General features: G+C 37.7%; 1 protein-coding gene and 1 long non-coding RNA gene across 2 annotated transcripts; one reads left to right on the plus strand and one right to left on the minus strand.

Annotated features, from left to right (window-relative positions):
* Nucleotides 1-660: 660 nt before the first annotated feature.
* Nucleotides 661-3,895, minus strand: LOC311292724. The gene is made up of 5 exons (XR_014627788.1): nt 3,783-3,895; nt 3,365-3,440; nt 2,719-2,779; nt 2,387-2,450; nt 661-2,135 (listed from the first exon to the last, which is right to left on the minus strand). It is a non-coding gene; the product is annotated as an uncharacterized lncRNA (long non-coding RNA).
* An 862-nt stretch (nt 3,896-4,757) lies between these two features.
* Nucleotides 4,758-15,954, plus strand: pcyt1aa (phosphate cytidylyltransferase 1A, choline a). The gene is made up of 9 exons (XM_084411412.1): nt 4,758-5,182; nt 7,195-7,309; nt 7,385-7,484; nt 8,224-8,340; nt 8,451-8,602; nt 8,776-8,854; nt 11,906-12,048; nt 12,431-12,619; nt 13,425-15,954. The coding sequence occupies exons 2-9, from the start codon at nt 7,202-7,204 to the stop codon at nt 13,659-13,661; spliced, it is 1,125 nt and encodes a 374-aa protein (XP_084267538.1). The 5' UTR covers nt 4,758-5,182; nt 7,195-7,201; the 3' UTR covers nt 13,662-15,954.
* Nucleotides 15,955-15,993: the final 39 nt, after the last annotated feature.

Genomic DNA, 15,993 nt, shown 5'->3' on the forward strand with positions numbered 1-15,993 from the left:
TACCATTTGTAATCCGTAGGGTTTAACCCTTATGCACTGTTCAATGCCTGAATGGTGCGGGTCAGATCGACCCTAATTGGATTCAATGCAATTTTCCAAAAACCACACAATGAAAAACAAAGAATCAGGTATAAACATTAAACTTTTAATATCAACACTTATCAAACATTACAACTTCTATCATGAACTTGTTTTTAAACACTGAAAAAACAGCACTGACTTTTGCATATTCCTTTTTTCCCAACTTTTTATTAACATTTATGCTCAAAACATCATAACTGAACTATTGAATATGACTGTATAATGAAATTAAAGTTTACTTTTGCCAAGTTGTCTCATCTTTTGTTCTGCTTATTTCATAAATTCAAGAAATTACTTGAGCGCACAGCAGGTGTGCTTTTTGCATATTCATTTCTTGCTCTTCACACACAACAGCTGCTTGGTCACTGATCAACCAGTCACAATGAAAGTAGGTATAGCCCATAACTTAATATAAATATCACTAAAGACAGGCGTGGCTAACCATCTAGACAGGAAGGCACGTACTGTTGCTTATGAATAGCAAGAACATATACAAATTCTGTATGCACATTTCACAACACATTGGCATGTTAAAACTTTGCATGTTCATTTCCAAAAATGAGAAAGACACAATGTCAAAAACATAGGTTTAATAGCATTTCAGATTGAAATAAATGCTCATTTTTAACAAAATAAATATATAAAAATATTTTTCTGTATTGAAATAAGTGTGGAAAAGCTTTTTTCTAGCTTCATAGGGTAGTAAAAAACAAAGTAACAAAATATAACCAAGAAATATTATTTCGGGTCTGTACAGTTGCCTTAAAACATTAAAATACGAGTCTCAAATTGACCCGCGAACTTAACGGTAATTTACTGTGTATGTGTCAAAACATATCAGTGTTGAATCTTTGCATGCGACTTCTGCGCACCTCAGCATGCGCTGACCCCGCTTTGATTTTACGTGGCCTACCACTTCACTTCGTTGCTGAGGCCCTGTCCACACGAACACAGTTTTTTGTCCACACCAAGCGGCAACCTCTCCGTCTCTCTCTTGAAACCAACACGGAAGTGAGTTAAACTGCAATTCGTTGACTGGCCGCTTGAGGCTGGTGTCAAAAGTGAGTCAAATCTGTATCTCCTCCATGTTAAAATGGCAAATTTTACAGCAGAAAAAAACGTTTACAGCCTGGTGTCTGTATGTGGCTTTGGTCGATACAGCTAATTGTGCCCTTCATGACAACTGTGAGGGGGGTGAATTTTTTTTATAACTCATCCGTTTAAATTATATTAAGCCTTAAAATTTCTGCATAATTAAGGGTGTCCACTTTTGAGTGACAGGTGGATTCCCGCTGCTGTGGTCATTAGTCATCATTAGCCGTTTGTCTGCTGTCTGTTAGCCGTCACGTTACCTCAGCTCATTGCCTGACTGTAAAAATAAATCAATCCGGGAGTGACGTGCTGCCAAGATGGCGACGGTCGGCCACGCCCACTTTAGGCTTCAAAAACGGTCTTCAGAAACCTACGGGTGACGTCACGGACACTACGTCCATATTTTTTTACAGTCTATGGTCCACACGCAAACGCATCATCTGGTCAGTGAAACAAACTAGCTTTTTTTCCCCCAGGCTTTCAATTGGCCAACATGGCTTTACAATTAGGGTTATATCGCCACCTGTTGGTCTGGAATGCTCTTGACAGCGCTTCATAGCGTGTTTTAGCGTTTTCATGTGGACGCAAAAATTTCAAACGGAGGAAAAACTGTTTATAAAAATACCAGTGTGTGTGGACTAGGCCCGAGCTGATGTTCCCAATTGCTTCCACTTTGTTATAATACCACTAATAGTTGACCGTGGAATATTTAGTAGTGAGGGAATTTCACACATGGACTTATCGCACAGGCGGCAACCTATCACGGTACCACGCTTGAATTCACTGAGCTCCTGAGAACGACCCATTCTTTCACAGATGTGAAGCAGTCTTCATGCCTAGGTGCTTGATTTTATACAACTGTGGCCATGGAAGTGATTGGAAAACCTGAATTCAATGATTTGGAGGGGTGTCCCAATACTTTTGGCAATATAGTGCAGATACACATACAGAGAATACAGCATCTGGAAGAGAACCAAAATAAATGTTAGAATCAGAGACAATTAAACCAAAGAAACAAAACAAAGCATGAACACAAGTGCTGAAAATCTTGTAGCACTCATAGGTGTAGTTCTATAGAACAGCAGTCAACTCTAAAAGAAATCACATTTGCACAGTGCCTTTTACCATACAAATCATTACAAAGGAGCCAAATATAAAATGGCAAAAGATGGAACAAATCAAGCTTGTAATTTTGAGTCATAGTTAAACTCACCTCACACACCACTAGTCCTTGAATGCTGGGTAATTTACCTCCACTAGAAAGGAGAATGTAGACCCTTTATAATAGACAGGATTGAAATGATTAGCATTGCGCTTTGCATTTATGAAAAGAGGCTTATTAATTATACATGATCAGTGTATTATCAATATAAATGTCCACAAAATGAAACTCCAAAAGGCATATGTAAACACCACTCAGCAGCCATCTTGTGTGTTAATGTCTGCCCTATTTGACACCACATTCATCTGACGGCAATGAACAGGTAACACTTTAAGGCATGGTTTTCTTTACTCAGACATTATTTAAAGTTTATAGCTCCATACCAGGTTTCACGTAACCCTGCTCATGTTGCTGTAGCAGCCTTTTACCGCATTGGCGGTTCACCTGAAATAATAGAATATGACTGTCAAAGAATGAACACAGAATAATAGATCATAAATATAGCTCATTGTGAACATTGTTCTTGTCATAGCACAAGCAAGAGGAACAAGTGTCCTCTCATAAATTTGGCTATTTCAAGATTTATTGTGCGCCTTAGTAGACACCACATTCATGAATGTGAAAATGAATGGGCAACACAAAGGCAAGAGTCTTCAAACAGCAGAGAGCTATACAAGCGCTTGAAAGGACAGTTCACCCAAACATCTAAATGGTCATTTGCTCACCTTCATGTTGTTCTAAACCTCTAAGAGATTATTTTTTCTGCTTAAGTTTTTTTTTTTTTCTTCCATACTATGAAAGTCAATAGTCAATTAACCATCTTCAAAATATCTTATTTTGTGTTCAGCAGAAAGAAATTCATACAGATTTGGAACTTGGAGAGTAAATGACAATTTTCATTTTTGGGTGAACTATCCCTCTAAATTTTACTTTTTTTTTTTTTACAGTAAATATTTAAAATCTGCTGCAATTGAACTACTCACATGGAGCAATCTAAAATACCACTTTACATCAAATGTAAATACACACCTGGTGTTCAAAAGCAGTTGCTCCTGGCCCTCATGGTGACATCATGTGACCGTTTACCACGTGTTTCAACGTAATGCTGGGGAAAAAAGACACAAAGGACAAACAATTAAGTACAATTGCATAAACGACCACAATGGGCAAAAAGAATCACAATCCAATGACGAGCTACATATTTTATTTGAATGGTTAGAACTGGTCAAGACCGAGAAACCCTTTTTAAATGTAACAACAGACATATTTGTTTCCACATCTCAACTGAGAAGTAACTAAAATAAACAGGGAATATTTGAAGAACGACGACTGTGCGACAAACAATCAACAGGCTATTGCACATAAGAAAAGTTCGCTTTTCATCGTACTTCTAAAGTACATATTTACTATAAAACCTGTCCGTATACAAACAGCATCTACCACTTACCCACATCCATCCAACTTGCAACGAAACAGCCACTTTGAGAGCGCATGATGACACCCGTGTTCACTTTATCATCTCCACGTGGACACTCAACCAGAAAGACCTTCGGAAGGAAGGAAGGACCCAGTGTAGGCGACTATGAAAGTGCCTGATCGAAATTACTTAAACTTGTTTCCTCAGACAACCTACAAAAAAGTTCAAAGTTGGACACACATAGATCCTATTTTTTGGACATCTTAAAAATAATACAATTGTCTAGATTACAGCTCTGCACATTGTTGACTATCTCAAACAAAGAAGAACATCATGAGGTCCATGGTCCCTGTTAAACTATTATATATATATATATATGTATATGTATATATATATATATATATATATATATATATATATATATATATATGTATATATATGTATATATATATATATATATATATATATATATATATATATATATATATATATATATATATATATATATATAATACGTATATATACACACACACACATATACATACAATATACAGTGTGTGTGTGTGTGTGTGTGAGTGAGTGAGTGAGAGAGAGAGAGAGAGAGAGAGAGAGAGAGAGAGAGAGAGAGAGAGAGAGAGAGAGTATTTTTGCTTAGACTAGAAAAGGCTTTAACCCTTTAGATCCTGAGCTTTCAATCATGAAGAAAGTCCACTGAGGAGATAAAATGATACAATAAAACATAAAAAATTAGCTTAAACTATTTTTAAAAATGAGATTTCTAACTATATGAATATATATATAAAAGGGATAGTTCACCCTGAAATGAAACCTTACCCTCATGTCGCGCATAAAATAATACATTTTGAGAAATGTATGTTTTGGTTGTGAAAGAAAGTCATACAGGTGGAACGACAAGAGGAGTAAAGTATGACATAATTTAAAAATGTCCCTTTAAATAAGAATGGAAAAGCATTATATAAAGTGACCAAGAAAATCAAGTACCTTGGTGTACTGGGTTTGCTGAGAGTTAATGGGAGGGAGGTCCAAACCCTGCTTCAAACTAAGAGAAACATAAATGATATCAAGTATGTGCAGTTTTACCAGCAAAGTATTTATTTAACAAAATTAACGCGTTATGTATTTGTAATAATAGCACCGCATAGCAAATCTTCAAACTTGCGGTGACGATGGTGGGACTTTTATTTTAAAAAATCATCATGATTTTTTTGCTGCCATCTTGGAGCTGAATAAAGTTGATCCCAGTCTCTTTTGTGGTTTCTGTCAAATCGGAAGGTCTGAGATCACTAAACAGACATTTAAACCGACACTTCCGACTCCTGTCAGACTTCGACCTGAGGAACCACATTAACCTAAACCTTCAAGCACCCGTTTAACACCATCCGAGCTCATAACGGCATTAAAGCACAAGGGTAAGCAGCTAATGCGTCTTCATGTCCGTATATATGTGTCCTAAAGATAGTCAACAAGAACCAGCTAGTGTTTAGAGGTGCTTGGCATACGTGTCGTGTCGTCTCACCAGCTCAAGGCATGGTATTTATCTATATTATATATATATATATTATCTATTATATCTAAGTTTGCTCTCTATTGAAATAGTTATACTGCTGTCACTTTTAGAGACACTCCCACTGTTAATTCACCCTGTATCATAGACCCACCTCCAATATTTTATTATAATATGTCAGAGGTCCTAAACTTGAAATCCAGAAACTTGCTACGTTTTATTTGGTAGGAATGTGGAGCATTAATACGGTTGCCCTTGTCTCTGAACTGATTACTAATGTTACACCTTTAGTAAACAGTATATGCATCCTTGTGCAGCTGGGATTGTACAGATCAGATGAGGAATCATTTAGATAAGAGACTGAAATAGAGGGATTGTGTCTGTATTATAGCCTAGCCTACTGGACTGTCTACGTCTCCTTGTCGTCCTTATGCAAATGTGGGCTCTGAAACACGATCTTGCCTTAGTTTAGTTTGTTTATCAGTGCCAGATCTCTAATAATATAGTTGATCTGTCAGTTATGAGTGTGCTACAGTGGATGTAATGTTGTGCCCGGGTCACATTCCTCTCCTTTTGCTTCATTCAGTCCTGCATTCACCCAGATAAGACTCAAGGCTCTGTGTTTAGATAAAGGAATGATTGGAATGAGGAAGGATTCAGCCAAGGTTTCCATAGGCTCTTTCTGGACATAACAAACAAGTTGCTGATGACCCTTTTTTATTCTCAGATTATGTTTTAATATAATATGTTAAGTAATATTTAAAATCCTATTATGATTTTTTTCCACTCATGATGTAATTATGTGAAGTTTTGACTTGCAGTTTTGACTGTACATGATAAACCATTATCATATTATCAACCAATATTAATTTCTGACATTTTATTTTTTATTTTTTTCTGGTACAGTTTTGGATTTTCATGAAGAGATATCTTATTTCAGCTTACAATCAAAAGAAAAATGCATAAAGATATATTTTGCATTCATTTTATAAAGTTGGCATGAAATGAAAATTCACTTGTTTCTACATGCATTTTATTGATCTCATTGTTAACAATTAATCCACGCATATGTTCAATTTCTTCTTCTTTTTTGGACTTCTTAATAAAAATGTCATAAATCTTCAGATTAAACAACAGACTTCTCTCCGATGATCAGGATTGCCAGGTCTGCGTGACAAAAGTAGCCCAGTGACCATATCGCAAACATCATAACTCAAAATATGCACTTTCCGTAGTACCTATTTTACAGTCACTTTTAGGCAAATTGAAAACCACTATATGATAGTGATCATAAACACAGCTCAAAAGCTCCCTAAATATCGCCCTCCTTCACAAAACATCCAGCACTGTTTTATCATTGGTAGAAAATAAAATATTTCAAATTGGTGCTGTCATGGTTCCTCGATTAAATTCGAGTACTCCCTTTTAAAAAATCCTCTGGCAATTTAAAAGTGTCGATTTACAGGTCGCATTGTTTCTTCCAGCGTCTCAGAGCGGCTCCGTTCGCAGTAATAGTACAAGTTTCTATAGAGTACAATGCTAAGAGTGGTGGTAGATCCACTCAGGAAATTATTTACTTTTAAAATAGGCTTTATTTTCTTCGTACAGTATATCATCTAAAAAATATTGGACTAGGACATGTTCTTGGCAGGTTTAATTTGATTCACCCCTTTAGCCTGTCCTGTGAAGATCAGAAAGACATCTGGTTTGCACCACAGCCAACTTTCCTGACACATATTTATTCTTTCCTGCTGCTCTGTGTTATGAAATACTCCTTCCAAACATCTGGGCTGGGGTTATACTGCTATTGATTTCTGTATTTTTCTTGTGTCACAAGGAACTTCCCAGATTGCATGCAACTAAATGCCTTTTAATTGTTATCATCATTCCTGTTGTTTTCTCCATAACATTTCACAGAACCTGAATGGAGGCCCACGGTTCAGCGCGATTGTCCAGGAAGAGAAAGAGAGACGGTTCAAATGGAGAGGCAGAGGAGGGCGAGAAACCCCTGAAGTTAAAACGATGCACAGTGGTGAGTGAGATAACGGTGTAAGCGTGTGTACAGATGAGAGATGGTATTTAAGGCTGTGGTGCCTCTTGTCCTCAGGGTCTGAAATACCCGGCTCCGTATGCAGATCAGCTCGAGTCAATGGAAGAAAAGCCATATAAGCGCGTCACCATGGAGGAAGCTCGCAGAGGCACTCCACGTAAGATATGTTCCCTCTGTAGTGAACTCCTCCCACACACACACTCAGATATACACGTGTCAGGTGTTACTTCATTCATTGACTGTATGACTGTATTTAGGCTGATTCATTGCCCATTATATACGGTTATGGCCAGGAATGTTTTTCATCATTTCAACATTGGAATTAAAGCATCTTTCGGTATCAACGCTTGTATTTCTTTAACAAAAACAGAAAAGCAAAAAAAAACAAAACATTGACTTTGACAATATTATTGGCGTCCTTAATTTAATATTTGCTATTACAACCTTTAGACGACATAACTGTAATTAAGTGCCTGTTTTAAAAGTTCATGACATTCCTTCACCTCTCTAATGGCATTTTGGCCCACAAAAAACATTTCTTATTATTATCAATGGTGAAAACAGTTTTTAAAAGCTGTTTTTTTTATTTTTGTGGAAAACGTGAAACATATTTTGTGATTCTTTGATAAATAGAAAGTTCAAAAGCATTTATTTTAAATAGAAATTTTTTGTAACATTATACATTTATTTACTGTCACTTTCGATCAATTTAATACATTCTTCCTTGCTGAATAAAAGTATTAATTTCTTTAAAATTAAAAAATTTTAATGGTAGTGTGTATATTTAAAACACTTCGTCAAATTCTAAAGCACAGTCTTCTTCACAGGTCATGTGTGTCTAAATTAAGTAGCTCCCTTGATCCCATGAAAGCTGATGTTCTTCTTTTTGTTTTCAGCCGACAGGCCTGTGCGTGTGTACGCTGATGGTATCTTCGACATGTTCCACTCAGGACATGCACGTGCTCTCATGCAGGCTAAATGCCTATTTCCAAACACGCACCTTATTGTAGGTGGTAAGTAATCCTGGGATTCAGTATTTGGAGTGTTTATCATTCTGTTCCTTTAGCACAGAGTCCATCTTAATGTCAGTGCTGTATTTAGCGCCTCTCTTACCTCTCTGCAGTGTGTAGTGATGACCTCACACACGAGTTAAAGGGCTTCACTGTCATGAATGAGGATGAACGCTATGACGCGATAAGTCACTGTCGCTATGTGGACGAGGTGGTCCGGAATGCTCCATGGACTCTCACGCCCGAGTTCCTCACCAAGCATCGGGTAAGACGAGAGAGAACTGAACTGTTGTGTAATATGACACTCAAAGCAATGTTATATACTTTCATTTGTTCTGTAGTGTTTTGTTGGAGGATGAAAGTAAAATGGTAACCAAGCCGTGAGACATTTATTTGTTCCCTTTTTTTAATTAAAGACTGTTTCTTTTGATACCTCAGATTGACTTTGTGGCCCATGATGATATCCCATATTCCTCAGCTGACAGTGATGATGTTTACAAGCACATCAAAGAAGCAGGTAATTATAACAGCCTCAGAAATTGCTATGGAAGTTTGTTTATGCAAAAAAAAAAAGGTAATTGCGACTTTTTATCTCACAATTCTGACTTTTTTTCTTAGAATTGCGTGATATAAATTCGCATTTGCAAGAATAAAAGTCAGAATTGCGGGGAAAAGTCAGATTTGCGAGAAGAAAAGTCAGAATTGCGAGGGAAAAGTCAGAATTGCGAGCAGAAAAGTCGATATTGCAAGAAGAAAGTCAGAATTGCGAGGGGAAAAGTCAGAATTGCGAGGAAAAAAGTCAGATTTGCGAGAAGAAAAGTCAGAATTGCGAGAAGAAAAGTCAGAATTGCGAGGGAAAAGTCAGAATTGCGAGGGTAAAAAGTCAGATTTGCGAGAAGAAAAGTCAGAATTGCGAGGGAAAAGTCAGAATTGCGAGGGAAAAGTCAGAATTGCGAGGGGAAAAGTCAGAATTGCGAGGGTAAAAAGTCAGATTTGCGAGAAGAAAAGTCAGAATTGCGAGGGAAAAGTCAGAATTGCGAGAAGAAAAGTCGATATTGCAAGAAGAAAGTCAGAATTGCGAGAAGAAAAGTCAGAATTGCGAGGGAAAAGTCAGAATTGCGAGGGGAAAAGTCAGATTTGCGAGAAGAAAAGTCAGAATTGCGAGGGAAAAGTCAGATTTGCGAGAAGAAAAGTCAGAATTGCGAGGGGAAAAGTCAGATTTGCGAGAAGAAAAGTCAGAATTGCGAGGGAAAAGTCAGAATTGCGAGAAGAAAAGTCGATATTGCAAGAAGAAAGTCAGAATTGCGAGAAGAAAAGTCAGAATTGCGAGGGAAAAGTCAGAATTGCGAGGGGAAAAGTCAGATTTGCGAGAAGAAAAGTCAGAATTGCGAGGGGAAAAGTCAGATTTGCGAGAAGAAAAGTCAGAATTGCGAGGGGAAAAGTCAGATTTGCGAGAAGAAAAGTCAGAATTGCGAGGGAAAAGTCAGAATTGCGAGAAGAAAAGTCAGAATTGCGAGGGAAAAGTCAGAATTGCGAGGGGAAAAGTCAGAATTGCGAGGGTAAAAAGTCAGATTTGCGAGAAGAAAAGTCAGAATTGCGAGGGAAAAGTCAGAATTGCGAGAAGAAAAGTCGATATTGCAAGAAGAAAGTCAGAATTGCGAGAAGAAAAGTCAGAATTGCGAGGGAAAAGTCAGAATTGCGAGGGGAAAAGTCAGATTTGCGAGAAGAAAAGTCAGAATTGCGAGGGAAAAGTCAGATTTGCGAGAAGAAAAGTCAGAATTGCGAGGGGAAAAGTCAGATTTGCGAGAAGAAAAGTCAGAATTGCGAGGGAAAAGTCAGAATTGCGAGAAGAAAAGTCGATATTGCAAGAAGAAAGTCAGAATTGCGAGAAGAAAAGTCAGAATTGCGAGGGAAAAGTCAGAATTGCGAGGGGAAAAGTCAGATTTGCGAGAAGAAAAGTCAGAATTGCGAGGGGAAAAGTCAGATTTGCGAGAAGAAAAGTCAGAATTGCGAGGGGAAAAGTCAGATTTGCGAGAAGAAAAGTCAGAATTGCGAGGGAAAAGTCAGAATTGCGAGAAGAAAAGTCGATATTGCAAGAAGAAAGTCAGAATTGCGAGAAGAAAAGTCAGAATTGCGAGGAAAAAGTCAGAATTGCGAGGGGAAAAGTCAGATTTGCGAGAAGAAAAGTCAGAATTGCGAGAAGAAAAGTCGATATTGCAAGAAGAAAGTCAGAATGCGAGGGGAAAAGTCAGAATTGCGAGGAAAAAAGTCAGAATTGCGAGGAAAAAAGTCAGAATTGCGAGGGAAAAAAGTCAGAATTGCGAGGGGAAAAGTCAGAATTGCGAGGAAAAAAGTCAGAATTGCGAGGGGAAAAGTCAGAATTGCGAGGAAAAAAGTCAGAATTGCGAGGGAAAAGTCAGTATTGCGAGAGAAATTGAAAAATTTCAAGATATAAAGTCAGAATTGCGAGAAGAAAAACTTGGAATTGTGACAAGAAAAGTCAGAATTGTGAGAAAAAAAGTCTAAATCACGAGGGGGAGAAAAGTCTGAAATGCGAGGGGGAAAAAGTCTGAATTACCAAAACCTTTTTTCGCAATTGCAAGTTTACATCGGTCAAATCTGACTTTTTTCTTACTGTGCGTTCACACCGCCGCCGGCGAGAGAGCGGCAAAATTCGCTCTCGCCGCCCTGCCAACGACGCCGAAATCGAACGAAAAGATTCGTGGACGCTCTGATGTAGATCGAATGCTTTATTTAAATGGGCTGCAAAGCAAACAAGCATGTTGATCGTTATTTGTGCAGACTGACCAATTAGGGTATAACCTCATGGAATCTTTTAAATGTGAAAGTAAGAAATTGATCGATGGAAAGAACTTAACAATTATAATGACATATTTTGCTAACAAAATAAACCAATTAAAAGCCATTTGTGTGGTGTGGGTTTTGTGTTCATGGTTAAGTGCTAATCTAATTTGCATTCCTGCTGAAAACCAAGCATTCTAGCGCAAAAATGTTGTCTAATTTGCCTTATCAAATTCACATGATCAACCTCTCCTCTATTTTGCTTGGGAACTAATGTGGTCGGAACCAAAGTTTACTGTGTTCTCTGGAATCCTCTCAAGTGGAGGACTTCGATTGGTTGGCACCGATTGCAGCCGAACCGCGTTATAACTCATAACCATAAAGTTGACCTGACTTCAACTCTACTCGCCACTCTCGCCGTCAAAGACGTGCCGCGCCGCCCTCGCCGCCAATTTTGTGATATAAACGCGCAATTGCGAGGGGAAAAATGTCAGAATTGTGCGTGGAAAAAAAAGTCAGATTTGCAGGGGGGGAAAAGTCAGAAATGCGAGGGGAAATTTGCAATAAAAAGTCGCAATTATGTTTTACATTTTTTTTATCCCATGGCGGGAACAAGGTACAATTACAAGGTAAAATTTCAGAGTATGAATTATAACCAATATAGAACTTACCAATTAAATATACGACCATTTAGCTTCTATCCAAAGCAACTTACAATATAATTTTTATCTTTAAAACAGTTTCTTTTTATTTTGGGCTTCCACAGGAATGTTTGCACCAACCCAAAGAACAGAGGGTATTTCCACCTCTGACATCATCACACGCATCGTACGAGATTATGACGTGTACGTCAGACGGAATCTACAACGCGGCTACACCGCGAAAGAGCTTAACGTCAGCTTCATCAATGTGAGCGCTCTCTCATCATATGGGTTTGTTTACTGGTTGAGCTTAATCTCAAGATCAAGACTAGATGCCAGAAATTAAATTTGCTTAGTCAATCTACTCTACAGCTTCCTGCTCAGTTTTTATTTTTCTTCATATAATGGAAGTCAATGGGGTCCAATGTTGTTTGGACCACAGCCTTCTTAAATATATTTTCTTATATCTTTGTTTCGAAGAAGAAAGAATAAATTATGACACAAATAAAAAATTTGGGTGAACTATCCATTTGAAGCATTTACTCTCTTTCAACTCTCTTTTTATTTACAGGAGTGGCAATATATTCAGTTAAGAAATTGTAAATAATTCTATTCCATAATTCGAATTGTGCCTCATTTCCGACACTCAGGAAAAGAAGTACAACCTTCAGGAGCGTGTGGACAAGGTGAAGAAGAAAGTGAAGGACGTGGAGGAGAAGAGTAAAGAGTTTGTGCAGAAGGTGGAGGAGAAAAGCATCGACTTGATCCAGAAATGGGAAGAGAAGTCCCGCGAGTTCATCGGCAACTTCCTTCAGATGTTTGGACCGGAGGGAGCATTGGTGAGTATCTTTAAAAAAAATAGTGTCCCACAAAAAGTGTTCTAAGTCAGTGTCCATTCTAGCATCCACTGCAAGCCACTCAAAATCCCACTATTGACATAAAGCACATGACTTTGAGTTTGATGTCAGCATGTTGTTATGCTAAGGATGCAATATTCTTTGAAGCATTTTAGGTGAAATAGTGTATTTTTAATAATAAATATAGCTGCAAGTGGCAATTATCGGTGTCCAAGCACCAATAGCTTATGCAGATATTAGCTGTAATGTTGGTTTGGTCATCCTGAACAGAATGTTTTGGTATAATGACCTTTCAGAAGTGTCTCACATTACTGCGTTCCCAAACAACAGCATCTCATGTCAGCGTTTATTGAGTTTTTGGCGCTTTAGGACACAAGTCATTTATGATGTAGGAAAATCCTTCCATTTTTATTACAGATACTTTGTGCCGGTTTCCCAAAAAGTGACGAATTTGTTCTCTTGGACACGATAAGGAAACGCTGCTTGCTTTATTTGCCAATGGTTTATGCAATTTCCAATTTTGTGCACAAGTTAAATATGCCACTTTAGATGGAAACATAGCTAGTCTTGAATCTCCACTGATAATCTAACTTAGGTTTGATAAGGCAGCTTACGAAAAAACAAATGCTCACTTTTTCACCATCCTGGTTGAGAACGACTGTTTAAACTCATGAATAGATGAGCGGAGAAGCCATCGTGGTCTCCATTGGGATCAGTTTCATCACAAATATCCATGGCTCCACTCAAGGTCTCTTATTGGCTGTGTGTTGGTCTTCCTCTCTAACAGAAGCACATGCTGAAGGAAGGGAAAGGTCGAATGCTTCAGGCCATCAGTCCGAGGCAGAGTCCCAGCAGCAGTCCCACACGTGAGCGTTCCCCTTCTCCAACCTTCCGTCTGCCCTTCTTCACCAAGACCTCCCCGTCCTCCTCACCCTCCTCACATCACAGCAGCGCCCTGTCCGGCTACACCTACGCCGCCCGCAAACAGGCCATCAGCGAAGACGAGGAGGACGACGAAGATTAGATTGCCACAGCACACCACGCATCTGTCTTCCAAGACTGGCAATCGAACTTCAGAAACGAAGCAATCCTTATAGAATCCATCAGTTTCGCACACGGTATTATTAAAAGATATGAAGGTTTAAAATGGAGCGAAGTGTAGAACGTAGTGACTGGTGGGTCAGTTCAAACTTGTGGAGGTTTTAAAAATCGCTGTCAGCGATGGGATGCGAGTATTCAGACTTCAGCGTCTCGTTTTGATTCATGCGGGATTGTTTTAGAATGAGTGCACATGGTATTAATGCGTTTCAGTTTTAATGATTTTAATGTTCATATGAATCGTATCATAATATATAATTGTTAGACATCTAATAGGTCACGTGTGTCTCTTGGAATGGACGAGATTGGCTTGTAACGTTGAAAACACTGTAACTAAGATAAATGCAATTATCTATAGAAAAAAAATATGAAAATTGTTATTTGTCCATATCGCAAGGCGCATAATCAGTGTTGTCATGGTTAATAGTTCTAAAAATGTGTTGAATAGCTAAAATACGCCAATATTACCAAGGCACCTCAAGCATGACTGTTGGGAAAGTGAGGTAGTAACTGTACCATCAATGCATAAAGAAGCATGACATAATTGAATTGGTCTCCCTATGCTCCGCTCATCTACTTGAATTTGGTGTGTCATGCTTTAGTACAGGTCATGATTCCAAATTTAAACACTATTTAAAAAATGTATGCTTTACATAAAAAAAAAAAGTTGTCAAACTTTTTAAAGAAAGTGAAGCAAATCACTGTTTTCCTATCATTTAGTCACCGCACAATGCCGTTTATCTTTCACTGTGATTGTTCTCATGGAGCTCTTAAGAATCGTCCTAAAACTAAGGCTAAAGGGCTTGTTTTCCACGTTCAGTTTAGATGAGCTTTGGACTTGATCATTTCTTAAGTTCTGCAAGTGAAACCAACTGAGCTGTCGATAATGAATTAATTGTTAATCAATGAAACCACTTGAAAGGAATATTCTGGGTTAAATACAACCTAAACTCAACAGTTGCTGTCCGGTATGATAGAAAATAAACGAAAGCGTTACACAGAATGAAAGGCTATAAAGCAATCATTGGGTTAAGTGTGTAATTGTCGGTTTTTACGGAGTCCTACACTTGACATGACAAAAAATATATATATATACGTGGCCACGAATATAGAATTCGTTCTCTCGACATTGAAATAATTTTGATTTGTTTTGATTTAACTAAACGAAGACAACGAATTATTACAACATGCCATGATTTAGTCAATCATGGGAACGAATTAGTAAAACGTGATGATATATTAAGTCGTTGGAATGAATTAATTCGTGGCCACGAGATATATATATATATTTTTTGTTTTTTTTCTTTACCAGTTGAGGGACAAAATGTTATTTGTGACCCTGGATCACAAAACCAGTCACATGTCACATGGGTATATTTGTGGCAAAAGCCACTTATCAATAACGGGTCTTAGTATGGGTCAAAATTATCGATTTTTCTTTTATACCAAAAATCATTAGGATAGGCCTATTAAGTAAAAATCATGTTCCATGAAGATATTTAGTAAGTTTCCTACCGTAAAAATATAAAACATTTATTTTAGAGAGTGAATGCAGCCCAATCACGAACATAAATGAACAACCTTAGAGGAGATTTTCTCAATGTTTCGATTTTTTTGTACCCTCAAAGTCCAGATGGTCAAATAGTTGTATCTCGGACAAATATTGTCATATCCTAACAAACCGTACATCAATGGAAAGCTTATTTATTCAGTGTTCAGATGATGTATAAATCTCAATGTCAAAAAACTGACCCATGTGACTGGTTTTGTGGTCCATTTGGTCAATGACAGCATGACATCTTGCGCTTAACTTGTATTTAACCCTTAACATTAACTTTGAATAGTTTTGTCAACATTTTTTATGTACATCTATGGATATGCAATTGTCAGTTTTAGACAGTTTGTTTAAATTGAGATTGTACCACTAGTGATTATATACATTTTTTGTTGTCTCGTTTCATAATTTGACAAGAGGCAGAGGCTCATCCAGCTGCAGCTGTCCAGACTTGCACTGATTTCAGAATTCAATTATTTTTCTTTAAATAGTTGTTTTACTTTCATGGTAATGTCTGTTTTCAAGCCTCTGATTTTTCCTTTGCACAAATTAAATGAATCTAGGAGATAATTATTTTATTAACTTTGCCTTCCCTTATCCTGTCAGCTTTTGATTGTACAGGGTGACAGCAGAGACAGGAAGACAAATAAATGGTGTCTAATGTAAAAGTGTTGTTTTTTCTGCCATCTATTTTACACCCCAG

This window comes from Rutilus rutilus (assembly GCF_951802725.1).
Source record: "Rutilus rutilus genome assembly, chromosome: 6".
Taxonomy (NCBI): Eukaryota; Metazoa; Chordata; class Actinopteri; order Cypriniformes; family Leuciscidae; genus Rutilus; species Rutilus rutilus.

Coding starts and splice junctions, on each gene's coding strand:
- pcyt1aa (XM_084411412.1), top strand. CDS start 7,202: ATGGAGGCCCACGGTTCAGCGCGATTGTCCAGGAAGAGAAAGAGAGAC. Junction 7,485..8,223: donor AGCTCGCAGAGGCACTCCAC/GTAAGATATGTT, acceptor TTTTGTTTTCAG/CCGACAGGCCTGTGCGTGTG. Junction 8,341..8,450: donor CACGCACCTTATTGTAGGTG/GTAAGTAATCCT, acceptor ACCTCTCTGCAG/TGTGTAGTGATGACCTCACA.